This window comes from Gouania willdenowi, chromosome 2, assembly GCF_900634775.1.
Source record: "Gouania willdenowi chromosome 2, fGouWil2.1, whole genome shotgun sequence".
In the NCBI taxonomy this organism is placed as follows: domain Eukaryota; kingdom Metazoa; phylum Chordata; class Actinopteri; order Blenniiformes; family Gobiesocidae; genus Gouania; species Gouania willdenowi.
In genome coordinates, this window is record NC_041045.1 from 7,134,572 (window position 1) to 7,161,626 (window position 27,055).

Genomic DNA, 27,055 nt, shown 5'->3' on the forward strand with positions numbered 1-27,055 from the left:
AAAATGAGTTTAAACTGATGAAGAGAAGGAAGAAGCAGTGGATAGATCACAGGACAACCATTATTTTGAAAATCCAAGTTCCAGCATGTTCATTCTGTCTTCTGTCTCAATAAAAGAAACCTTAACATTGTCTGTTGTTGGCATCAATAGGGAATAAGTCATTTCAAATTAGTGCATCTAAAATCTAAAACACACTCAAATTAACTCAACCCAAGTGTCACAATGAAATAATTGTTGTCCTGTGATTTAACAAAGTGTAACTAAAGCAGAGCAAAGAGAGTCTTTAATCCAGAATGTTCACGTGGAGCACGTCAAGGCACTTTTAATGCACGTTGTTTGGAATGTTTTATTTCTCTGACTGTTATTAATCATTAATGAATGCACAACGATAGAAGTTTAAGCACTCACAGCTTGTGTTTTATCTAATGCTCAGTTACGTGAGTTGCATCAGTGCAAAAAAAAAAACAAAAAACCTGGGCTGCTTCTGAAATGTCAAACTAACGTACTATTCATACTAAGTATGACGTTAAAATGAGTATGTAGTGTGTTTACGTGAGATAGTATGATAAGACTGAGTATGCGAGAAATACCAGGATGTATACTATATGGGGACATTTTTTAAGTATGCACGGTGGGTACAATTAAACCGTCCCAGGATGCATTGCGAGCGGAACGTAGAATCATCCCGAGACCGGCTTCAAGCTAAAAATCAAACATGCCCTTTTCAAAATAAAGCATCTCTTCTTGTCTACCATTACATTTTTAACATATTTGTAAATAGGGCTCTTGTTTTGAAGTCTGTAGTCTGTGTTTCCGCAAGTTTTATGGATCAAATGACCACATGTTGATATTCTATATTCGCTTTAAATGTTTTTAGAACTTTCAAAGGTGGAGAATCAGATATTTAGTTTTTGTCGTAGGCTTCAGTGAGAACGATCATCATCCTAATCACAGTATATACTCTTTGGGTCAGTAGTGGATAATACGAAGTGTGACATTCAAACAGCTCCAGATTTTCCAATCTATCATGTGTACAGCCCGATATCATGCATGCTTTATTGCCCCCTGCTGGTTTGGCACGATTATAACACCCTATTTTACTCCTATCTTTGAAAAATTGCCCGTTTCACATGTTTAAAAGTGAGTTTCAGAGCGAGGGCACGAGAAACAGGAAATAAACAGTCAGAGTGAATCTGCACAGTGAACTTCAGGATGTGTAAAGTTGACTGAGGTTTAAAGCTGAGGGTCTTCAGAGGTCAGAGGCGAGGTGAGGAGGGAGCAGTGTGTGTGTGTGTGTGTCAGAAAACCTCGACGACGCCCTCTGGTTTAGCTTGTCTGTGGGAGACATTAGCGCACAGAGAACGTGGGGTTAATGACGGACAGGGACCAGGTGGAGCTCACAGAACCAGTGCGATACCTTCGCTCCGAGTCGGGGCCTGTTGTTCGGTTCCTGTGGGGACCGGACGTGTAGCGACTGCTGTGGATGTCAGAGTGACGACTCTCTGACTGAGGCCTCGCTCCCTCTGACGTCTCCTCCAATGGAGAGCCTTCGTTGTAGAAGAGTAAGCTACGAGAGCGGACTGTGACACACAAACACAGGAGGACCAATCAGAACTCTCAGTTTTCCATCACAAAACATTTTCTAACACGCCACAAAAATGCATAAATTGTGCTACGTGTACTTAATAAACATATATATATATATATATATATATATATATATATATATATATATATAATATATATATATATATATATATATATATATAACCAAAAATGACTGAACATTGAATAAATAAACAACCAAACCAGAAATATAAACTGGAAGGAAAATGAAAAATAAAAATTAATCTATTAACTGAATAAAGGAATGAATGAATAAATAAAATAATAGAATTAATTAAGCTGAAAAAGATAATAAATACATAATTAAAATAAATGAATTCAACTGAAAAAGGAATGAATAAATAAACAAATACACCAATAAATAAATAAACAGAAATAAAATGAATCAAATGAATTAACTGAGAAATGAACGAATAAAAAAAATATACAAATAACAGAAAAATAAATAACTGATGACTAAATAAATGGAAAAAGTGGAGAGAAAAAGGCAGAACTGAAATTAAAAAAGGAAGTCAATTACGGTTTTAACAGAGAATTTAACAAAAAAATAAATAAATAGGCAAAATTGAATTGAAAAATAATAAATACACCAATAAATAAATAAACAGAAATCAAATACTCACTGAGAAATGAATGAATAGATGAATAAATAAAAAAACCTGATAAATTAGATAAAAATAAATGAATACATAAGCAGAGAAATAAACAAATAAAAAAAGAAATAAGCAAACTGGAAAATGGATAAATAAATAACAGTTAGTGAAATAAATAATAAAGGATGTTTAATAAATACAGTACAAGTAGATGGTGAGATGACCCAGTTCCAGTCTGTATCTCACACCATGAGGACGTAACAATCTAATCTAATTAATGAAGCTAGTGTCAAACTACAAGCCATCATTGCTTATTGCTAACTGAATGTGTTGCGTTGGGGCGTCTCCACCTACCCTGACTGGTGGCGTAAAGGTCCGCTGACGGAGAAGGAGGGGGCGACAGAGAGGAAGAGGAGGAGGAGGAAGAGGAGGAGTGGGTGAGCAGTGGAGAGAGGGGAGAGGCAGGGTGAGAAAGAACCCACACCAGCACGAAACACAAGGCCGCCATCTGCAGGAGAGAGAGGGAGGGGCTACGTGTCACATGATGCTCACACATTCACACTAACAGGTGTGGAAATATCACAGCCACTTCTTCTTTCAATGGATTCCAACTAAGAAACAACAGCAGCTGAACGCCCTGAGCAAAGGGAAGTCACTTAGAGTTCAGGCTAAGTTTAAAGTTGAAGCTATGAGGTTAGGTTTAGGTGCTTGAATTCAGGTTTAAGTCTCACTGTGGGCTTGACCTTCACTTTTTCCTCTTATTCAGGTTTTCGTAATTTCCCACACATTTTTTGATTATCCTTTTTCATTTATTCATACGGACAACACAAGGACGTCTGTTTATTGTCCTTTGGACGCGTATGTAGCTGTTAATGCTGTGTACTACATCACTCCATAACACCAAGGCAGGAGAGACATTATTTCTAGTGATTCAGAGGAGGTTTTTAATTATAACTTCAAGTTTGTGTATATTCATGGAAACTTGCTGACAAACTGTACATAAACTCAAACTTTGGTTCCACACAATGTTACATTTAAACCTGGTGTAGACTTTAATATGGATTTAAATTTAAGATTTGCCATAAGGTTATAATACTACGGCTTTGTTGAATCTAATGTTTGACCTAAGTTTGTTTAGTTTCAGTAGAAGTATAATGTTTAAGGTTGACCTTTCAGTTTGTGTTGGATTTAGGTTTAGATTTTAGTTGAAGTTTCCGTTTGTTTATGTTGGAGTTTAGGTTTAAATTTTAGTTGAAGTTTCAGTTTGTTTATGTTGGAGTTTAGGTTTAGATTTTAGTTGAAGTTTCAGTTTGTGTTGGAGTTTAGGTTTAGATTTTAGTTGTAGTTTCAATTTGTTTATGTTGGAGTTTAGGTTTAGATTTTAGTTGTAGTTTCAATTTGTTTATGTTGGAGTTTAGGTTTAGATTTTAGTTGAAGTTTCAGTTTGTTTATGTTGGAGTTTAGGTTTAGATTTTAGTTGTAGTTTCAGTTTGTTTATGTTGGAGTTTAGGTTTAGATTTTAGTTGAAGTTTCAGTTTGTTTGTGTTGGAGTTTAGGTTTAGATTTTAGTTGAAGTTTCAGTTTGTTTATGTTGGAGTTTAGGTTTAGATTTTAGTTGAAGTTTCAGTTTGTTTATGTTGGAGTTTAGGTTTAGATTTTAGTTGAAGTTTTAGTTTGTTTATGTTGGAGTTTAGGTTTAGATTTTAGTTGAAGTTTCAGTTTGTTTATGTTGGAGTTTAGGTTTAGATTTTAGTTGTAGTTTCAGTTTGTTTATGTTGGAGTTTAGGTTTAGATTGTATGCTTAGGTTTAAGTTTGTGTTGGAGTTTAGGTTTATGTTTTAGTTCAAGTTTCAGTTAATGTTGAGCTAAAGTTTAAAGTTTAAGGCTGACTTTAAGTTTGTGTTAAGTTGAGATTTACATTTTAGTTGAAGTTTAAGTTTTAGTTGAAGTTTAGGTTTTTGACTTTATGCTTGAGTTTAAGTTTTAGTCAAAGTTTCAGTTTCACTTTGATTTTAGGTGTGTGTTGCGCCAAAAGAGATTTTTTTTCACATTCACGTGATTCACAGATTCCCACAAATATAACAAACACAAGACAACATTAAACACAAACTGAGGTTTAAGTTCAGCTTATTTGCTCAAACTGAGCTTTTTTTTCCCGCTGACTCAGCAGTAGATGTAAGCAGACGTTACCATGAGGCATGTCCCCGTCTGAGTGGAAGCCATTTTACAGGAACGAGGGATGACTTTCCCTGAAATCAGCGACTGAAGCTTCTGCAGCTGCTGTAGGAGAGACCTGTGGAAACAAACACACAGACCACAACGTCACACAATGGACTGAAGTCAAGATGCAAAGCTTTTTAGCTGCTTTCTGCTTTGGTTTGAAGTTTTAGGAGCCCGACGGCACTCATGTTCTACCTCTTAGGAAAACATTTGTGCTTTCAGAACTGACACACATGGCTTTACTCTCCTGAACCACAACAGACTACAGTGTTCCCCTAGCAGTGTGGCTTCTATTACTGCATTACTGTCAGTTCATGAAGCATTACTGGATCGCTCAGCCAACACAAGCAGAGTCCACACTCAGATCTGGAGAGCAGGGTTCTGATGGTATGAGGCGTCGGCAGCTGCAAGCACAGACTCCCACCACTAGGTGGAGACAGTGAGCCGGTGCCTGATCATTTACTGTCAGTGAACGAGCGTCAGTAAAGGGCTGATGTTAAACCATGTTAATTTAGAAATCAATCAAATTGTCATTAATGGGAGATTGTGGGAAAGCAAAAAAAAACCACAGCAAAAAAAAAAACAGAAAAAAAAGTTAATTTCTCAAACAAAAATAATCAAATGAACCCTTTCTTAGACATAATATGTTAGGTCTCATTTTTCAGGAAATTTATTTTTATATCCTTACATGTTTTGACTGTCAACTGCCAGTCTTCTTCCGAGGCATCTGCTGAATCTGATTACTTTGATGTTGCCTGGACTTCTGCGTAATAATTCCAGCAAGTCCTTTTTGTCTTCTTTTTGAAGAATATGTCAAGGTTTAATTTCTTCAGACGACTGTTTTTCAGGAAATTTTCTTTGATCTCCTGACATGTTTCGACTGTCAACTGCCAGTCTTCTTCATGGGCGTCTGCTGAATCTGATTGCTTTGATGTTTCCTCGACTTCCGCGTAATAATTCCAGCAAGTTGTTTTGTCTTTTTTTTTTTTTTGAAGAATGTCAAGGTTTAATTTCTTCAGACGACTGTTTTTCAGGAAATTTACTTTGATCTCCTGACATGTTTCGACTGTCAACTGCCAGTCTTGGACATATTGGGTGATTATTTATTTGAGAATACATTGAAAGAAACTTTAAAATGAAGGCAAACTAATGTATTCTCTTCTTCTCTCTCTTTTCCTCTACATAAGAAATTACAAGTGCAATTATTATATAATTTAAATTGTTGGAAAATCTGAATAAAAATGAAGGCAAAGCAGACGTCTTCGTGACATGACATATTTAAAATGCCACAATGAGTATGAGTTGCGACTATTCCTGTCCAACTAATAAACTAGCACTGATCTATTTAGGCGTGAACCAGTGTGCAGCACCAGACCAAAGCGACCACAAATGTGGCACAGTGAGGCTGTTTTTAGAAAGCAGCAGGTTAAACTTAGCGTTTGTTTGACCCAGTTGTGGCCCGAATGAGAAAGAACCTGCTGATTCACGTTTCCCAGGCTGTGTCAACGCACCGTTTCTCTTTGTGGTGGTTTGGCGCACAGCTCGGTGTGTGTGTGTGTGTGTGTGTGTGTGTGAATGTGTGTGTGCGTGTGGGAGATGGGAGGAGAAAGGCGCCCGAGATGAAAGCTGGTGTTAGCTCGCCACTTTAATGACGGGCTGAAGAGAGAGACAGACTCCTCCACCCCTCGCCCACCCCTCGCCCACCTAACCACCTTCTGAAACATAATGGCAGATTAAAGCTCAAAGAGTTATAATGACAGAGCAGACCGACTGGGAAGCTCAACAGCATCAACTGTGACTTCACTTCTCCAGACTGAATTATTGTAACTGGAGTCGCTTTAAAGCAGAAATTGGAAACTTTTATCACAGACAATCAAAGATGTGAATGCCTGATCAAAGAGCCACATTATCAACCTTTAGATTAGAATAGAGAACAATCTGAGCAACAATACAGGAAACAACAAAAGGTTTATGAATTTTAGTAGTTGTTTTGTGTGTTTTTCTGTCATTTTTGTAGTTGTTTTGTGTGTTTTTCTGTCACTTGTGTATTTTCATTGTTTTGTGTGTTTCTGTTGAGGTTTTGTGTGTTTTTGGAGTAATTCAGGGGGGCTATTTTGCATATTTTAGTTGTCGTTTTGTGTATTTTTATTGCTCCGCTTTGAATATTTAGCATATTTTTTGTCATTTATTTTTCGGTCATTGTGTATTAGAAGTCATTTTTGTGTGCATTTGGAGCGATTTTTGTATTTTTTTCTTCTCGTTTTGTATATTTTTCGGTCAATTATTTGTAGTCATTTTTGAAAATGAATAAATATACACTTGAGGACTGTTAATGCATTAATTTATGAGATTATACAATATGAATTCATCAGCGGATAAACTGACACGAATCGGTTTCACTTTATTACAGCACGGACATGTTTCTTTTCATGTATCTGCCTCATTTTTGGTGCAGTCTGTGGCTTTGATCATCACATCATAAGGTGGACAATATTAGTATTTCATACAGCCTGGCTTTTTGCGTCGTCAACAGCGCACATGAACCCATGAATGAATGATTTTAACCAGCGTCGTAGTTCAGCGCACACGGGACAAATGCTGGGGCTGGTGCGTTAACAGCTTCGTAGTTCATGCCCTTTGTGTTTTTGTTGTCCCTTTCTGTTTATTTATCTGGAATTTTGTCTGTTGTTTTGAAGTTCTTATGCTTTGATGAAATGATGGTGTATGTGTGTATATATATCGATCACCTGTTGGCAGTCTCCAGGTTTTCTACTTTCCTCCAAAGGTCGGTGTTCTCTGAAGTATAATTCTCCACCCTGCACACACACACACACACAACACACCACACACATCTCATTACTGACCCTCATGTCTGCATTACAAGCATTCTCCTCTGTGGAGCATGTCTGACCCGTTTTTGACTCCTTTTGTTTTTACACACACATATGTACACACTCATTCTGTGTGTGTACATACTTCTTGAATCCTGCTTTCTGGAGTTCTTTACACAATTGCAGTAAAGGTGCATAGAGTTCATTTTCTCATCTGTCTGTATTCTGTGGATCAGTTTCTCTTTTCAGAAGAGAGTTGGGATTTTTCAAAATAATGACAAAAAAAACATAACTTTATTCTTTCTTTTTCAGCCCAGCTACAAATGGATTACGGGCCGGTACCTGTCCATGCATTAAACATTAATCATTTTTTAAGACTATATTCCGTCACAAGCAATGGTTCAGGGGGTTGTTTTGTTTGTTTGTAATACAGGTGCTCACACAGGAGGTTATGGGTTTAAGCACTGCAGGGTTTTCTCCCTTTAAAATTCATTCATTATTAGTTTAGTAAAATGATTTCTCTGTCAGATCATGCATTATTAATCTGTTTAGTTATTCCTCGTTTCTGTATGTGCGTGCGTTTTGAATCTTTATTTGCTTGTTGCAGCCACTAAAGGAGATGGTTGCAAATTAAATTGATTAAAGTTAAGCAATAAAGAAATCAATAAGTCATTTTTGGAAATAAAATATGTGGACACGTGACATGATAAAAAGTTTGATGTTTACAGAGGAAACGGTTTCAGGCCGTTTCTAATAAAGGGATCATAAAAAGGATAAAGAATCGTTCCATTCTTGACCTTTTATTCTTCATCTCCTCCTTCCATTACTTCCTTATCATCTCCACATCTAATCTGGGACTCCTACAGGTTTAATCCTCCTGATTTCATTCACACAAACGTCAGTCAGCCAGCGCTCCTGCTGTTCTCCATCAGGGATCATCAGTGATCCAGAGCATTTGTCTGAGAAAAGGGGATAAAGACGCTGACAAAGAAATGCATCCATCTTTTCACACCCTTTAGTGCAACATTGATGGGATTAATGGGACTTTCTTCCTGCTCTTATGACTTAAAAGTGTCTTAAGGGGAAGGTCAGGCTTTCGTGTGTGTTTCAGGTGAGCGGCCCATGTGCTCAGCAGGTGATTGGAGCGCTGCCACATCCCAAAGCCTCTGATTTACCCTCAAACCTTCGTGTGATGCAATTGAGTGATGTTTTAACAGCTCCTTAATGCAAAAAAGGACAACTTAAGAACAAAAGCAGGGCCTTACTTCTTCTCCAGACAATCCATGTACTCCTTTTTCTTCCTCCGACTCTCCTGAGCTGAGATCTGAAAAAGGAAAACCTCTTAATTGTTTCCTCACAAATCATTATCCTTTTTAGTAAGGGTGTAAGAATGAAATGGATTCGGGAATATATTATGATATTTTTCCGCGCGCGATTATCGTATCGATCCAAAACGTGTCCAAATCAATTTTTTTTTTAAATTTTTTTTTTTTTTCAAATCATACCATTTTGTACTTGTAAAGCTAAATTTGTAATTATTGATTATTGTTTAGTATTGGGATATATCGTATTATGCCATCATATCTATCGTCAGATTCATGGCAATGCACACCCCTATTATTTAGTGATAAAAACTCACCTTGTTCTTAATCTTCCGCCTCACTCTCTTCAGTGCCTTCTCTTCGCTTTTAGTGAGCGGGAGCTTGTTGGGGACCGGTACCCCTCAGCGACCAGCGTCCTCTTCTCTTCCTCGGTCAGCATGAGCGGCCCAGAGCCCTGCAGCTTCTGAAAACACCAGGGAAACAGCACTTAACAGCAAGGAAACGCAGGAACTGCCATTTTATCAGGGGTGGCCAAGCCATCTGATGGTGATAGTCAGTGACCAGATATGAGGAATTTGACAATAAATGAGTAACAGGTGGCATAAAATGTTCCAAAGTGGCAAAAATGTGCCAAAGAAAACAGTGAAATGTGACTAAAATGGGCCAAAAGCAGTCAGGAGTGGCAAAAAATATGGCCAATATTGGAAATGAGTAATATGTAATGGTAAAAGGTAACAAAATGAGCAAAATGTGTAAAACAATTGTGAAAAGGGCAAAAATGTGGAATAAAAGAGGCAATCTGTAGGGAAAAAAGAAAACAGTATTTATTGGAAAGGAAATGTATTTGGATGAAAAGTGGCAAAAAAAAAAATGGTTAAAAAAAAGGACAAACAATCGATAAAACTGTCAAGAAGCAAAAATGGGACAAAGAAAGTAAAAAAATGGCCAAAGAAAGTTTTCTTGGGGAATAATAATTGAAATTAAACCAAAGAGCAACATGTTGAGCATCACTGACTTAACGACTTTATCAAGGTTTTAGTAAATATTTGCAAATCTAATTTTGTCCATGTCCCTTCCCCTGAATGTAGTGAATTACCCTGATCATGTGATCCCCATGACTCGATTACAGCTGAGCTCACACATGTTTGGTTGGCGTTGCACAGTGATCTGATTCAGTACATGAAGTTAAAACAGACCCTGCTGATTCAGCTGAACTGGAAAATACAAGGAATTTTATAGACACTGAATCTATCTGTGTAAACACAGAGTTGAGTCATTATGACTTCTGCACAATGTGGGTTTTCTTCAATTTGAAGCAAACACTAATGAATCAGACGGACAATGATCAGACGCTGAGGTGGTTTCTACTTGGAACACTCATTAGTCATCAGCAGGTGTCATTAGTGCAAATCAATAAAATACAGTAGCAAAACCCCTACAAAACAGCCCAGGATTTAATGCAGTTTACCATTTCGGGACGCTCAAAACAGCTTAACATATGCTCAAGGTAAAAAATAATTCAAAAATATATATTATAAATAAAGCAAACCATAGACGTCTTCTCCATGTGCTTTTATTTTCAAGGATAATGTTTATATAGCAGTGCCATGTGTTCTTATTTCTAATAGCAGCTTTTATTCAGATAATTGATACGTTTTAAATTGTCTAACAACTGATATTGTTTGATCAGTCCATAAAGTATTAATTTTCCCAGCACAACCTTACAAATTTTCATTGAACAACTAATAATGTCTCAAATAATGATATAGTTATACATGCATTTCATCTGATTGCCGATTGTTATGCGCTGTATTATCTTGATCAGTGGTTTTAGGAACAATTAGTTAAAACCGGCAAATAATGGACATGATAAATTGTGAATGTGGTTAAATTGTCAAAAATAAACATGAAAAATCGTGAACGAATGATGATGAATGGATGAAATTGAGTGATTGAAAAGAACAATAATGGGTGAACATATGTGACATTACATGGGAAAAGTGGTGGAAAGTGTACAATTAGAAATAAAAAAAACTAAATTTTTGGATAAAATATATATATATTGCAAATCAACCTATCCTCTGGTGCGACAAATAGTATAGTAATTATGGTACCAGGAGGCAGCCTTGTAGCATTTTACCGTCATCCTATGAGTAACCATACAAATAATTGACCAGTAATAAACTAAGTTTATGTCATATCAGTGAATATATCATCCTAAATATTAGGAAAATAGAATGGTTGTGAATAAATCAGGCTGTTTGCATGGATTTTGCCCAAAGAAATAAAGGTTTTCTCTCTTTTTGCAGAGCGTGTGACCACTGTGTGTGGTTAGAATGTATATTTGTATTCAACTGTGACTGTTGTCATAGCAAACAAAGTGTAGGATATTTAAAAGAAGGTAAACTAAAACCCTACCTATTAACAGATCTGCATATTCTCTTAACTTAGGAAGACACTTCAAAGAGGGAAGGAGATGACTACAAACTATGCCATTATGTTTACTTTTCAGGCTTTTATATATGCTCAGTACTCAAGAGGAAAGGTGACTTTCTATCAGAAGGTCCTGAACTCACATGAGGCGCGGTCAGCAGTGGCGAGGAGGAGATGGCTGTGGACGAGGAAGAGGAGGAGGAGGAGGCGCGGCCTCCCGGCTTTTGCTGTGGTTGAGGGGAGGATGGTGGCAGAGGGAGGAGAGGGGAAGAGGGGGGCAGGGAGCCATCGCTGTCACCATGGTTACTGCTTGGAGGGGTGGGCGGGAGCTGAAGCGCGTCGTCTGCTGGGGAAGAAATGACATGTGAGTGACGGGAACGTTAGAGGATGTGAGAACATGTGTGTGTGTGTGGGTCAGTTATAATTGTAATTGTGTAATTGATCATTAATTATGACGTAATTGTAATAACCTGCTGCTGTTGTAATAGTAATTGAATTGTAATGGAGGTCAGATAAATTGACTTTGTAATTGTCATGGAAATTCTATAAAAAATAGCATTTATAGTTAGAATAAACGTAAACCTGGGGAACCATGTTATAGTTCTACATCTCACACATACGTAGTTAACAATTATTAAAATGTGTTTCAGATTAACTTTTCCCACTACCTGTCAGTTTATATTGAGGATCATTTTACTATTTAAAAAAAAACAATAAAATCTAGGGGTAAACCGACAGAAAAAAGGCCCACACCAAAAATATTAATACCAATATTTTAATTGATTAGGAAGCCTAACAAGGTAAACAAAAGATGAGAAACAAATCAGATGATAAATAATATTTTTTAAGTGTATTTTACAGCTGATTTAAGACATGGGTCAAAAGTGACCCGTTACCATAGGAGATGCTAACAGAAAGCTAGGCTACGTTTTATGGGCTTAGTTATTAAAGGCTCAGGAATTGTGATTCACTGAATTCAAACTATAGTAATTGTAATGGACTTTCATGGTAAATAAAAAAAATGCTGGTCACCGTAATCATAAATGAGTTGTAGTTGAGCATGGATAATTGATAATTGAAATGTAATTGACCCCAACCCTGCTGTGGGTGTGTTTGTTTGTTTGTTTTATTTAGATCCCCATTGGTCCCCAGGGGTTTACATCACAGACTACACATGCATGACATTTGCAAAGTACAACAAACAAATTAGATAAAATGTAAAAATAACACAAAAGAAAATATAACCAAAGCATACATAATACATAACATTAACCAAAATACACACAACATAGAAATACAAAAATTAAAGTAAACTAATAACTGATCAAAATAAAACTACCTGTATGCAAAATATGAATAGTCGTACTCTTTTAGAAAAATTAATGGTGTGTGTGTGTGTGTGTGTGTGTGTGTGTGTGTGTGTGTGTGTGTGTGTGTGTGTGTGTGTTACCGCTGTGCAGGCTGAAGTACTGTCCCATTTCTCTGGGCTCGTCCTTTATGGGCTTCACATCATCTAGCGAGCCATCCTGTTGCGACAAAAACAACACAACATCAACAATGACACAAAGTACGAGCCTGTGCACATACACGCATCACACAGAGAGGACAACACTGACCCTGTGTTGCCAAGGGGATTCTATGTGTGGAGGGGCAGGGCTTAGTAGGAGCGGCGGGCCTTCCACAGGCTGGGGGTTTAACCTTTGACCCACGTCGGGCTCTTCTTGCTTCACCAAGATGGCGGAGAGATCCTGACTGAAGCTCCACTCGAACTCTGAGGAAACACAAAACAAACGTTCACTAATCCTGGACAGCAGACACTGAGGAGAAACCCCACCTCCACCCACCAACCCCCACACCTAGAGAACGCTTCCCCAAAATATTTGAGCACTTCCTGGCGTACCCGGTTATTACAGGCTGCTGGATAACGCTGCTCTGGCAGCTCCGGGGCATAATTTGTCTCCAGCCTTCACCAGACAGCCACCGCCTTCAAACGCCACCGAAAATAGACATAATGCAGCGTGGTGACAATGATGCAGGACTACAGTTTCAACAATACGGCTGCAGCTCTGAGAGGAACTCCATTGTTTAGTCTACAGAGAGCTACAGACGCTGGTTTAGAGCCACGAGAACACCTGACCTGTGACTGAAGCATTAGAGCAAAATTACTACAGAAATACTTCCTATTAAGAACCTTTGGAATCAAAGTAGACAGGTTGAAATATCATGTTAAGGTTTCATTTAGTCAGACAACTTTTTTCAGCAAATTCACTTTTACGTTTCCTTGACTTTGATTTTGAAAACTTTTTTCAGGAGGTTCACTTTGATCTCCTGACATGTTTCGATTTTTAACTGCCACTTCCTCAGAGGTGTCAGCTGATCGCTTTGATGTGTCCAATCATTGGATGCAGTTTTGTCCTCGACTTCAGCTTAATAATTCCAGCAAGTAAATTTGTCTTCTTTTTGAATAATACGTTATAACTTTTTTTCAAGACGTTTACTTTGATCTCCCGACATGTTTCACTCTGTCATTTGCCAGTCTTCCCTAGAGGCGTCTGCTGATTGCTTTGATGCGTCTAATGCTTGGACACAGTTTTGTCCATGACTTCCCCATAATAATTTCAGCTTGTTCATTTCATCTTCTTTTTGAATAATATGTTAAAACTTTTTATCGGGAAGTTTACTTTGATCTCCTGACATTTTTTGACTGTCAACTGCCAGTCTTCCTCAGAGGCATCAGCTGATCAATTTGATGTGTCCAATCCTTGGACACAGTTTTGTCCATGACTTCCCCATAATAATTTCAGCTTGTTCATTTCATCTTCTTTTTGAATAATATGTTAAGGTTTCAGACAACTTTTGTTCAGGAAGAGATCAAAGTAAACTTCCGGGGAAAAAAGTTGTATTGCATTTTGAAAAAGAAGACAAAATGTACTTGCTGGAATTAGATTAAAATATCACTGAACTAAATCTGTTGGAGCTGCTGCTTCTTCATGCACTCACCCAGATTACTTATTATTACTCTTAAGAAGTCAGGTAAAGTAATTTCAAGTGAAAAGAAATAAAAAGTAGTTAAAAGAAAGATTTGGTGAGCTAACAAAACATGACTAAATAGCTGTTGGGATGTGGGTGACCAGGTTTCGACTCACTGAGGGTTTTAAAGGTAAAGGAAGCTCATTAGCCACTGACAAGCATCTCCTCTTTACCTTTTAAAAGCTAACCGTGACTTCACGTTAAAAACCATTACATAAAAGGTGGACTTTTCCCGAGTCAGCATCAAGACGCTTTGATGTTTGTCACAAAACATACACACACACAACCTGAGAGCTCATGGGGTACATGGAAAATGTGCGTTTTCGCTGTGTGTCAGCAGCAAACGTCACGTTAATCACCCCCTGGTCTCCTGGCAACGGCTGCTGGTAAAACACTTTGGTAGTTTACAAGCTGCGCGTGTGTGTGCGCGCGCACAGGGTGGAAACAGTTCAGGGTGGATGTGTGTTCCCATCGTAAGTCTGAATTAACACATGAATGAAATGAATGGAAGCATTTTTATACAAAATTTGAATTGAAACATCGGAGCCTGTCTTTAAATAGTGAATGGAGACACAGGTGCAGATCTGATAACGAATGGAAAGGTGTTGATGTCAGTGGAAGATTTTAATTTGGGTACCGTAATTTCCAGCTTATGTATTCTCTATTTCTTGCCATCTTTCATTCTTACATTTTGTGAAAATTGACCAATACTCTGGTAAGTCATATACTGCAGAAATTGTGGTAGTTTTGTCACCGCAAACATATTTTAATATTAAGTAGCTCAATAAGTGAAATGTCCCTCAGTAGAATTGATGCCGAGGTGAGATTTAGACTGTGTTTGAAATCGCATACTAACATACTACTCATACTATGTCTGATGTCAAAATGAGTATGTAGTGCGTTGACGTTAGATAGTATGGAAAGATTCAGTTGCAAGAAATACCTGTATGTATACTATATAGGGACATTTTTTAAGTATGCACAGTGGGCACACTAGTCATACTCAACCACCTCATGATGCATTGCGAGGGGAATGTAAAATCGTCCTGGGACCTTGCTTCAAGTTAAAATCAAACATTCCCTTTTCAAAACAAAAGCACATACTCTTAGTTTTTAACGCTTTTGTAAATAGGGCTCTTGTTTTGAAGTTAACCTGAAGTTTAGTCAGTAGCAGACATGGAGGGTCTCCGAAGAAACTCTGAAATGTCGGCATAAAATGTGTTTCTGCGAGTTTTATGGACCAAATGACCACATGTTGATATTCTACTTGGTCACTTTCTCGCCTAAAATGTTTTCAGAACTTTAAAAGATTCGGAGATATTTGACCTCAGTGTGCTTCAGGTCTATTTTGTTGCAGGTTCCAAATGCATCTTGGGGAACTTGGAAGTAAACTTCACTGGGAACGCTCATCATCCTAATCATATATCAGTATATACCCATTGAGTTTGTAGTGCATAGTACAGAGTATGTCATTTAATTTTGGAGTGGCTCCGCCCATCAGCGCCTCCCCCTGCGAACCTTTAATAATGCGGCTGGTCCTGCTGCTGGTTGGAGGCCTGTTAATGCTGCTGCCCTCGTTAGGACGAGCCACCAGTCTTCTGTAATGAAGACCAGAACTCAGAACTCCAGTAAACACACTGGTTTTCATCACTGTGGCTAAAATCTTGATTTAAGAAGAAAGAAAAATGTGTTTTAAATCTGAGAGAAGAGAGACAGAATGAAACCTGCTGAGTCAGCATCATCCACCTCCAACTATCGTCCTACAGACAAACCAAACGCAAACCGTTGCCGAGCGTAACCAGTCAACGTAGTGAAACGTGACGCTCTGTGTTTCTGGGATGTCGTTAATTAACGTAGCGCTCCCGCTGTAACGCACAGGTCTCCTTCATTACCACAGACGTTGCAGGAGGTTATATGCAGGGGAGCTGCTGGCTGCGTTTGATCTCCGCAGGGCGGCAGCAGCAATGAAACATTAGATGAATCAGCGCAATGGGAGCCGCAGTAAAACATGCTGTTTGTATTTGGATGGATCGCAGCGAGTCAACACACTGAACACCAGGAAAAATGTTGAGTTTGAAATGGACAAACGGGTGTGGTTCAGGGGCTAAACTAATGCATTTTTTTCCTTTTGCTTGTTTTAATATTTACTAATAGATATATTGCAATGACCAAAAAACATGCAAATGACTCCAAAAACACAAATAAGGAGAACAAAAATCCTCAAATGACTCCAAAAACTCCAAAAATGCTCAAAAGGAGACCGAAATACACATTATGACTTGAAAAACACACAAAATGACAACAAAAAAATACAAAATAGAGAGAAACCTTTTATGTATTACTGTATTCATGCTCAGATTGGTCAATATTCAATGTTTTGCATTTGTATATTATACAAGTATTCATTTTAGAATTAATTAATTGCATTGGAGTCTGTGCAGGCTTCTGCCCTGAAACAAGCTACGCTACAAAAGTCACTCACACGTACTGTCCCTAGAGAGAGACAGAATACAGTACATGTGTGTCATGTTGCAGCAGCAGTGACTTTGATCCCGAATCGTTTTTATTGAATAACTTTACTTAAGTTTTTAACGAGCAGCCTTAGTTTACTACCATAATATCCTTAAAAGTATTATTTGTGTGTAAAAACCATATTTCTGTAATTTATTGTAACTTTATTAGTCCTTTCCTCTCTTGCTACATGCTTGTGTATCACTTTGTGTTTGATTCGCTGTGAGCAGGAAATAAATTATTAAAATGTGATGGAGTCGGCCTGTTTGGTACATTTCCACACAGCCTTCAGTGACTCTGGACCTCTGGATGAACTTTGACTGAACTGTGAAAAGGCTCTCAGGTCCAGATGGACCCGACTCGTCTGCTTTTTTACTGCCGTTCTCTAGTTACAGCTTGCAGGAATCCTTGGCAGAGTCTTCATCGCGCTTTATCGCGGAACACTGCAAAACAACGATTTGTGCATTAATGAGACACGTCGGGGGCCGAACAGAGAAATGTGCACGTCAGATCTCAGGGCGATTGTGTTCACAGCGCCAACACGGCAGAGCTGCGAACCTGCGCGCTTCAGGCTGAAGGCTGGAGAGACGGTGACGAGAGGGAGCGTCTGAAAAGACGACGACTTCACTGGATCTACAACTAAAAACCTCAAAAACATGTCGGCTTGTTTTCTACGCTAGGAAAACCACATTCATTCTAGCCCACATGTGTCTAACTCAAGGCCCAGGAGCATTTAGACCATCTGATTTGGCCCGCAGGAGAAAGTAAAAAGACAGAAAAACCATGAATTATTGTGTAAATTACCAAATAATTCAGTCCCTTCAAAATACACTAATTCATAGGAACTCCACAATATTTGGATGATTCGCTATTTCCCAAGCTTTTTACCACGACTGCAGCTTTATATCTCAAATTGTTCAAAGGACTCAAATTTCCTGGAATAATTTCTCATAATTTCCCAAAATTAAATAAAAAAATAGTCACAAAATCAATGACATTTACAAGAGAAAATCCTGCAGGGACTGATATCTGTCACTTATTGCTTGGATATATACATTATATATCAGTTATACGTCAAAGTGCAACTTGGGGAAATTATTGTTGAAATTGCTTGTTTTCCCACAAAAAAATCTGCAGCCCACTTAAGATCAAACTACTTTATATTTAGCCTCAGAACTAAAACGAGTGTGACACTCCTGTTCTAGACTCTGTAATGGGTTTGAACCTCTTCATGTAGCAGCACATTCTGGTCTGACGGGCGTGTCCGGGCTGAATTAAAAACCTCATAGCCAGAAGCTGAGGAGATATTAAGATAGTTCTCCCTTTGACATGTGAGCCTTTTGGACAACTTTAGAGCTTTGTTTGTGGAGGATGGGGTTAGGCACAGCAGTTATGGAACATGCATGTGTGTGTGTGTGTGTGTGTAATGGATATGCAGACACAGCTCTGGACCAGAGAATGTGATTAAAAAACTTTCATTGGATCCTGTTTTCGTTGGCAGCAAATATAAACACATGCGACGAATCGTCTCCGATACGGAGAATGTCAACAAGGCCCATCCGAGCGCTTTTAAGTCGGAGCGGGATGAGGTCAGCTGATAAATCAAAGTCGATGAAATTAATTTAAAGCAGAGGGAGAACAACGACGGTAACCTGACAGACGGAGGAGAGGGAGAGAGTTTCCGCTGGCTCTTCGCCTCACGCTGCACACTCCAAACCATATGCTCGTATCTGTGTGTGTGTGTGTGTGTGTGGTGTGTGTGAGGGTGGGCAGGGTTTAGCTGGAGGAAAAACTCCTCAGCCAGCTAAAAGAACAGGATCCCCGGGACAAACGGAGAACAGACAGGCAGGCAGGGAGGGAGGGAGACAGTCAGAGGAGATTAAAAGAGACACGCAAATTACAAAAATCATCACACACTGCGCACTGAAGTGTGTGGACGCAGAAAATCTGAACGTGCAACTCTGAGGATCTGTTAGAGCGGGGGTTGTCAACCTGCGGCTCTCGGGTCTCTTGCCACTCTTTCTTGCTTCTCGTGCGGCTCTAACTGAAATAAATCCCTCCACAACAATTCAACCAATCGCTCCAACTTTAGACCAATCACAGTGTCCCTCTGGCCATCATGCACTTCATCAGACTCGTTGGTTGTCGTGCTGTTCAGTAAAACCTCCATAAAGTTGTTTATAGAGAAACACTCAGCGACATAAAGAGATGCAGGAGTAAAGCTTGTGACGTGATGTTCAAAATAAAATGGTGACTCATAATAACTGGTGATGAGGCTGTGCATACTAATGTACTACACACTCAATGAGTAGGAGTATATTTAAGCGAGAAAGTGACCAAGTAGAATATCGACATGTAGTTATTTGATCCACAAAACTCACGTATACACATTTCATGCTGACATTTCTGAGATTTTCGGAGACCCTCCATTGTGCTACTGACAAAACTTTCGGTTAACTTCAAAACAAGAGCCCTATTTACAAAAGTGTTAAAAAAATAAAATAGTGGAAAACAAGAAGAGATGCTTTTGTTTTGAAAAGGGGATGTTTGACTTTTAGCTTGAAGACCGTCCCAGGACGATTTTACATTCCACTCGCAATGCATCATGGGGCGGTTGAGTATGACTTATGTGCCCATTGTGCATACTTAAAAAATGTCCCGATACATACTCATTTAGATGTCAGACTGAGTAGGAAATATAACCTTTGAGATATACGTTTTATGATGAAACCGTTTTCCACAGTTATCTTATATGTGCATGTGATATATCGTTATAAAGTACGTCTTTAATTCAATACACAAAGATTAAATTAATATTTATGTATATATAAGAAACCTACGTGTGAATTAATTATTAATATCATATCATGTGTTAGTTTCCCATTGTGTGGCAAACATTGATTTAAAGGTAATAAGGGGAGATAATAGAGGTATAATTCATGAGTTTGTGTCCTACCAGACTCCTGGTCCATGTTGACTGACAGGGCTGGACTCTGGGGGGCGGAGTCTTCACTCAGAGAGTAGCTGTGCTCTGCCTGGATATCTGTGACGGTAAGAAAAGCAACACTGATGATGTTGTTCAGAGTGCATTAAGCTCTTCCTTCAGGTCGACTGCGTAAACCTCGTCGTTATGTTATCTTAGTGAAGCAAACTGCATATTAAAATCAAACGGATCGTTTCATAGGTCCAATGTTGGACGAAGTCTCCATCTCCTCAGTTTTCATGTGGATGCTGAATGAAAATACAAAATCAACATTTGTGTCAGCATTTAGAATAATGACCAATCACAGCAAAGGATTTGGTCTATTTATTTATTTAAATTGTTATAATACTTTCCTGCTATTTTTGGAGTCATGATGTGTGTTTTTGCAGCCGTTTTGGGAATTTATTTTTCGTATAATTTAGCATCTTGTGTGTTTGGAGTGTTTTTTCTGTTATTTGTCTGCATTTATTGTAGTTATGTAGTGTTTTTGGAGTCCTTTTGTGTATTTTTGCAGTTCAGACAATAAAGAGATTACCTCAGATGTTTTTCTCTTAACGACGAACAATCATGACATGATTAACAAATGTGTTCAGGTATTGATCAATATAATGTGTATGCATATAATTTCCTTAACAGTTATGCATATTTTTCTATCATCTTGTGTTTTTTTTTTGTTTGTTGTTCTTATTTTCTGTTTTTTTTTTTAGAGTCATTTTTCTGTGGGAGTCAATGTGTGTTATTGTTTTTTGTGATTTTGTGTCTTTCGTAGTCAATATTTGTGTTTTTGATTTCGTTTTGTATATTTTTCTATATTCTTTTTGTATTTATGTGCATGTTTTCCAACAGCAAGCTGTATAAACTTGAGTGCTTACTGGATATTAGTGTATTTATTGGGTGTATTTGGATAATAAGGAGAACAACTCAGATCCTAAAGCAAAGATGTAATAACAAATGAAAAATACTTCCCAGGAAACCACGATGGCGACATTTTCATTGAAATAATGCAGGATATATTTTCATACTGTGTCTGATTGTGGATCTATATTCATTAGGGCTGAACAGAGCTTTTCATGTTAGTCTGTCCATTAGTGCCAAAGCACAGAATGACAAATTGGACCATTACAAACACACAAAGCCAAACATCATTAAAAGCATTAACATACAGTCAGTGCAAGTCAATTTATTACTCATCTTTCCAAGAAATAAAAGACTAACAATAAGAAGAAACAAACATGGCATTTACCAAGACATACATGAGATTTTTAAATCGTCCTTTAAATTTGACAAACAAAATTCACTGATTTTGTGCATTTTCTGTGGTTTGGAGAAGGCTACTACTGAGTTTTCTCATTGTAAAACTCAGTTTACGTTAAGGTAATACCTGAGCCTCCCTGTCAGGGGCAGTGTCATAAATCTACACTCATTCTGAGATAGATTTTTATCCAAATTTCACCAGAATAAGCAATTTATGAAGTGCAAACATTTAGTTTGAATAGTTCCAAAGGTTTCATCTACCTTACATCGTGAAAAAAAATCCATGATTTTTAATAAAAGTTAATCAGAAGAACAAGGACACATGCAAAACAGCTGCAACTCAGAGGCTTTCAAAGATAACATTACCAACATTTTCACCAAAACAATTATTCCCAAACTGGTGACCATGGCAACGCCTGACAGAGATAGATCCATTTGCAGTGATGAACCCCACTGCGTTACATCCCAATGTCCACCTGTGCAGCAACAGGAACAAGCTACAGAGCAGCACTGTTAATAGCAGACATAGGTCAATGTGGCCCCCAAAATGACTCAGAGAAGAACACACAAAATGACAACAAAAATGGACACATTGTCTCCAAAAACACACAGAAGTTAAACAAAAACAACAACAAAAATGCACACAATGACCAAAAAAACATACAAATTGACTCCAAAAACACGCACAATTACTCACAAATTGAACAAAAGGAGACCAAAACATACAACAACTCAAAAAACACAAAAAAGGACAAGAAAAATACGCATGACAGACAAACACACAAAACGACAACAAAAATAGAAAAAATCCATTTACGAATGACTGCATTCATACACAAATTGGTCCACATTCTATAGGTATATGCATTAATGTTGATAATGTGGCCCTTGGATCTGCGGATCACACTTTCGTGGTTGCTACAGTGATGAAAGTCGCCAATCTCTGATTTAGAGGCTGAGGTTTGTTCTCCGAACACTTGAAACTATGACTTTGCATTTCCGATAGCTTCTCTGAATATAACTGCTGCTCACCTGGGTTGCTCTCTATGTCGATGTATAACAGTGGGGGCCTGTCGCCTAGCAGGGGGCGCTCTAATAGATGCTCGTCAAAGAAACTGTTGAATAGTTCGTTGCTGAAGTCGTCCATTTGGTCTCCTGAGAACGGCTGGAAAACAGAAACACTCATTAAAGATGAAGCAGAGTTGCATGTTCTCTCCTGCATGCATTGGTTACAGAAGATGAATGAATTAGATTGAGGCGTATCTAGTCCTGATTGTAAGATGAAAGAGCTGTAAAGCTGACTATAACAATATAATCAACACCTGAGACCTTGTTTATTTTTTACAGATTTTCCTCCTGAAACGACGGATTGATGCTTGGGTGTCACACTGTGCCGACTGCTGTGAGAGTGAGTTGATAGGAAGCAGCATTGATGGATGAACCCTCGGTGTGAACGGGTGAGTCACTCATCTGGGAGACGCTGTCTATAGACGGCTGGGCCTGCACGGTGCACGCAACATGACTCACCCTTGTCCTCATGCACAACTCAGGCGTGCAGCAGGCAGATGCATGCACTCATTGACACACACACACACACACTTGAGGGGATTTAGACAGACGCTGGTGCAGAAATGAGCACATTTGTCACAATTTATATGTTCTATTGCCAGAGATGAACTGCAGCTCTTCTTCAAAACCCCACAAAAGGCCAAAAGCAATAATGCTCCACTACTAGGGTTTTAAAAAGGCACATTAGTAGTAATTAACCATTATTATGCTTTAGCCTGCAGGAATTCTTTTCACGTTAATGCTGCTACCGTCACGTTTTTATTTAAAAAGGGTAAACACAAGGACTTCACAGGAACGGCACCATCATAGGCCTCCAAGTTTCTAACTTCCTACTCAGTACTACGACACACAGAATATGCCCTTCACCTGCTTTCCCAATGCAACTTTTTCACTTCCGATATGATGCCAATATTGCGTCCTTGAATGTTGGCCAATGCTGATATTGATACAATATCAGCAAAAAATCACAATTACTTTTATTACTTTTTTTGTTTTTGTATTGTGGAATCAAATGTGAGAAAAATCTTGATCAAGTGATGTTATTCAAACAAACAATACAACTTTAAAAACAAGAATAATCTGCAGTTGAATAAAATAATAAATTAGAACAGAGGTTCTCAACTTTGGGCTCGTGAAACACTGGTAGGGGGTCGCCAGATACCTTCAAGAAAGTTTTGAACAATTTGAGACAATTTTTGCTAATTTTTACCCTTTTTCTGCAACTACACCAAACTTTCCATATTTTAACCCATTTGCATCACTTTTCTCGCCATATTTTTGATCCTTTTCATGCATTTTTGTTACATTATTCCCATTTCAGCCTCTTCTCAATGAAATTTCGATGCCTTTTCTGCACATTTTCTCCCAATTTCAAGACATTTTCAGCACTTAAAAACCCTTTCCACCACTTTTCCCACCTAATGTCGCAGATGTTGACCCATTACTGTCACCTTTAACCTCTTTTCACCATATTTCATGTTTATTTTTGCCAATATAACAATTTGTCATGCTCAATATTTGCCAGTTTAAACTGATTGTTCCTACTTTTTAAATTGCATTACTCCCTCCCGCCCATTTCTGCCACTACTGACCTATTTACAACTATTTCTGTCCATTTTTGGACACTAATTTTCAACTTTAACCAACTTCTGTGGTTTTTAAAATCCCTCTTCACCATTTTTGGTCACATTTAAGCCATTTTATTTCTGATTAAAACAAGGATTTACATCTTTAAGATGACTAAATACTATGGCGCAAAGGGTAAACTTCCTGGATAACAGTGGATATTATTCAGATAAATAAATAAATGTGGTTATCACAGATTCATATAACAATGAACCATCATTTTTTCTGACTTTATGAATGGATCAATTTAGGGACATTTTTATTCATCAGAAGAGAAAACAGAAAAGGGTCAAGCCTACTTTGAAACGCATTGTGGTCCAATCTGAAAAGGAAAATCGGGGCTACTGTCTATACAACCAACGAAAAGCTAAAGTCGTCACATTTCCTGGGTTGTGTGGAATCTGCTGGTATTTCCTGGAACAAACCAGCGTTGGTTTTATCACAGGTTTGTTTGAGAGGTAAAGTGCAGGGAAAGTCTGCAATGAGTGCAGCTGTCTGCAGAAAGCAAACACACACTTAATAATGGCATTAAAATAATCCACCATCCAAACACATCCCCTGAAAATGATCACTAGACACACAAAGAAATGCATATTTACTGTAAAATCACCTCAAACATACCTGTGGAATGAGGATGTGCATGAATAAATATTCCCTCATTCATACAAACACTGTCATGGTTTCGTCTTTGTGCTAAACATCACATTATGTGTTGGCACTGTCACGCTGCACCAGGAGGAAAAGTGGGTCAAACTGGCACTGGCCAAAACACATACAAATGTTTCCAAACTGGTGCAATAATTGTAGACAGAAAAAGAGATGGGGCAGGAAACCAAAGTGGAAGGTCTGAAATCAGCAGAAGTCCGACATGTGTGTGCAGTCTGACGGCAGTAGCTGGTGTCACAAATACAGCAGAGAAATATGAAATTAACAACAATAGTTAACTTAATTAATCGTATTAAGCCTGTATGGCACAACTTTGAGAAGTTTAAAAGCCAGAAATGAAATGGAATGGAAACAACGCAAAAAGGTAAACAGATATGGCAAGGACACGGAAATGATTTAACAAACGGAATTTTGGAAATTTTGAAATGGAAAATCAGATTATCTAGTTAGTAAGTAGTTGTAGTTCAAATAGATTATGATGTATGGAAACTTTTTTTTGTAAAAAACTGTATGTAGTCTTTTTCATTGATGTCATATGGGCAGTTGCATGTATGTGACGTAAACCTAGGTTAAAGTTGAATTCATCTAGATGATTAGTAGACGCTTCTGAAGAAGACTGGCAGCTGACAGTCAGGAGATCAAAGTACATTTCCTAGATAATTTGTCTGACTAAATGAAACCTTAACATACTATTCAAAAAGAAGACAAAATGAACTTGCTGGAATTATTACGTGGAAGTCACGGAAAACATCAAAGCGACCAACAGACGCCTCTGAAGAAGACTGGCAGTTGACAGTCGAAACATGTCAGGAGATCAAAGTAAATTCAACCCGTAACATATTTAATAAATAAAAAATACAGTGAAGAAAGTAGAAATAATTCCATATGCAGATAAGAGAAATCAGACAAAAAGGTCGTCACACAGACTGATAAAAGACAACCAGAGCCACAGAATCTCAAGATGAAACCAGGGGGGCGGGCTTAGCACTGGGCTGTTATTAAAGGGGATCGACTTGAAGGAACCCCCACAGAGAGACTCAGTCCAGCAGTAATTAGAAGTGTAGAAAGCAGACAGTAATTGAGGAGTCTTTACGCATTATCTGCTTTTTCCTGTTAAACAGTGGCATCACACTATTAAAATTTTATTACGTTTAACCAGGGGTTCTCAACCTTGGGGTCAGGACCCCATTTGGTGTTGTGAGATACTGGGAGGGGGTTGCCAGATGCCATCAAGAAACTAAAAATATTATCTTGCTACATTACTCCCATTTCTGCCACTTCTCCATAAAAGTTTCAATGCCTTTTCTGCACATTTATTTCACTTTAAGACATTTTTTTTTACCATTTTTGCTGTCCATTTTTAGTCACTCTAAATTGCAACTTTTAACCAATTTCTGGGTTTTTTTAAATCCACCTTTTCCACCATTTTATTCCACAAGGATTTACATTTTTAAGATGACTATCGACTATGGCGCAAATGATAATAAAACATCCGATCTCTCAGCTGGAATAAGACACAGAGCAGAGGGATGAACTGTTCAGAGCAGGAACTGTCATGAACAAGCATCATGGTGCGATGAAGGCTTCATTCAGTCTTTTAGTAAACTAATAAAGCAGCACGATCCGCCTTTCTGACACACACACACGCGCATGCACACACACACACGATGACTCACTCAGTAAGGGACTGGTTTGTAAGGCTAAAACACACATAAATACACATTTTGTCCAGAGGCCTTTCCTTGGGTCGAACCAACGAGTCGTAGATCAAACATTTGACAGCATGAGAAGACGAGACGCTTCCCAGCTGTTTGCTGAACTCAAGGAAGCTTTATTTCAACGTCTGAATCATTGACTTAACATCCAACTCTTTATCTGCCATCATTTAACGCTGCACCAGTTGTTTCACAATCACCGTTATTTGTGAAGACGAAGCACATTCCACTGTGTGCTCGACATTAGTTTTATTTGGCCATTTATCCAGACATGAGAAGATGTTTCTTTAAACATAATAACAAAGTAGTAAACCTCGTCCTTATCAAAGTTAAAACAAACAGCCAGCCAGGGATCTCACCAGCAATTTTTCAAAGCGTAGGGGGATCGCAAGTGCAAGTCTGCGCTCATCCTCACCTGAAATTTTTGAAATTCATAACCCTCTGACGGCTAAATTTTGTAAAGTAAGAGCTAATGTTTTCTTTTTTTTTTTTTTTTTTTTAAATCTTTGTTACTGCCTTACTTTAAAATCAAAAGTTATTTGTTGAATTGGTGAAGGCTCATGATTAATGAGTTAGAGAGTTATTCATGCTTGGTATCGGTCATCTACTCATATATAATACAATTTTATTCAAAATACAGATTCCAAGACACGCTTTTCAGCAGAGGTCCTCGGGGTCCTCAAGTAAAGACGGGAGCATCCAAGCAAATCGCCTGAATTAAATAGACTGTTACTCCGTCATGTGAATTTAAAAAAAAGTTAAAACAACATGGGCACACCTGGAAGTCCATGTTGGCAAGAATTATTACAACGATACCGATTATTAAAGGGAAAAAACAACAGAAAAGCCCTCATACGCTGGACGAAAAGCACCGTAGGGGATTACATCACACCGTAGGGGATCATGCAAGCATTAACTTAAAGTGACACGAGATCTTTTGTAGTTTTAACTGATCAAACAATGTCTTTGCCTCAGAATCAAAGTTTCAAAAGGTTGGGTGTCAATTCGCTGCTCCTTCTTTCTTTGATTTGAATTTTTGTTGAGCTTTCCTTTTATTATCATTACTACGAATAAAACAAGAATGAATCTCTTGAGCTCAAAATCCAGAATTCTTGTCAGTTTTTCTTGGTTTTAACTCATGCAACTCTGACTTCATTGAGCTTTTGGAACTTTCCCC

General features: G+C 38.2%; 1 protein-coding gene across 1 annotated transcript in view; it reads right to left on the reverse strand.

Moving 5' to 3' along the window:
• Window positions 1-788: 788 nt before the first annotated feature.
• The window catches only part of creb3l1 (cAMP responsive element binding protein 3-like 1), a 29,015-nt gene continuing 2,748 nt past the window's right edge, over window positions 789-27,055 (reverse strand). The window contains 15 exon segments of the mRNA XM_028468506.1: window positions 789-1,335; window positions 1,418-1,580; window positions 2,574-2,664; window positions 2,666-2,700; window positions 2,703-2,727; window positions 4,410-4,512; window positions 7,187-7,255; window positions 8,536-8,594; window positions 8,910-8,989; window positions 8,992-9,055; window positions 11,169-11,368; window positions 12,476-12,551; window positions 12,642-12,796; window positions 19,523-19,609; window positions 21,836-21,968. Of these exon segments, the coding sequence (XP_028324307.1) occupies window positions 1,299-1,335; window positions 1,418-1,580; window positions 2,574-2,664; window positions 2,666-2,700; window positions 2,703-2,727; window positions 4,410-4,512; window positions 7,187-7,255; window positions 8,536-8,594; window positions 8,910-8,989; window positions 8,992-9,055; window positions 11,169-11,368; window positions 12,476-12,551; window positions 12,642-12,796; window positions 19,523-19,609; window positions 21,836-21,968 (1,377 nt within the window). The 3' untranslated portion in view covers window positions 789-1,298.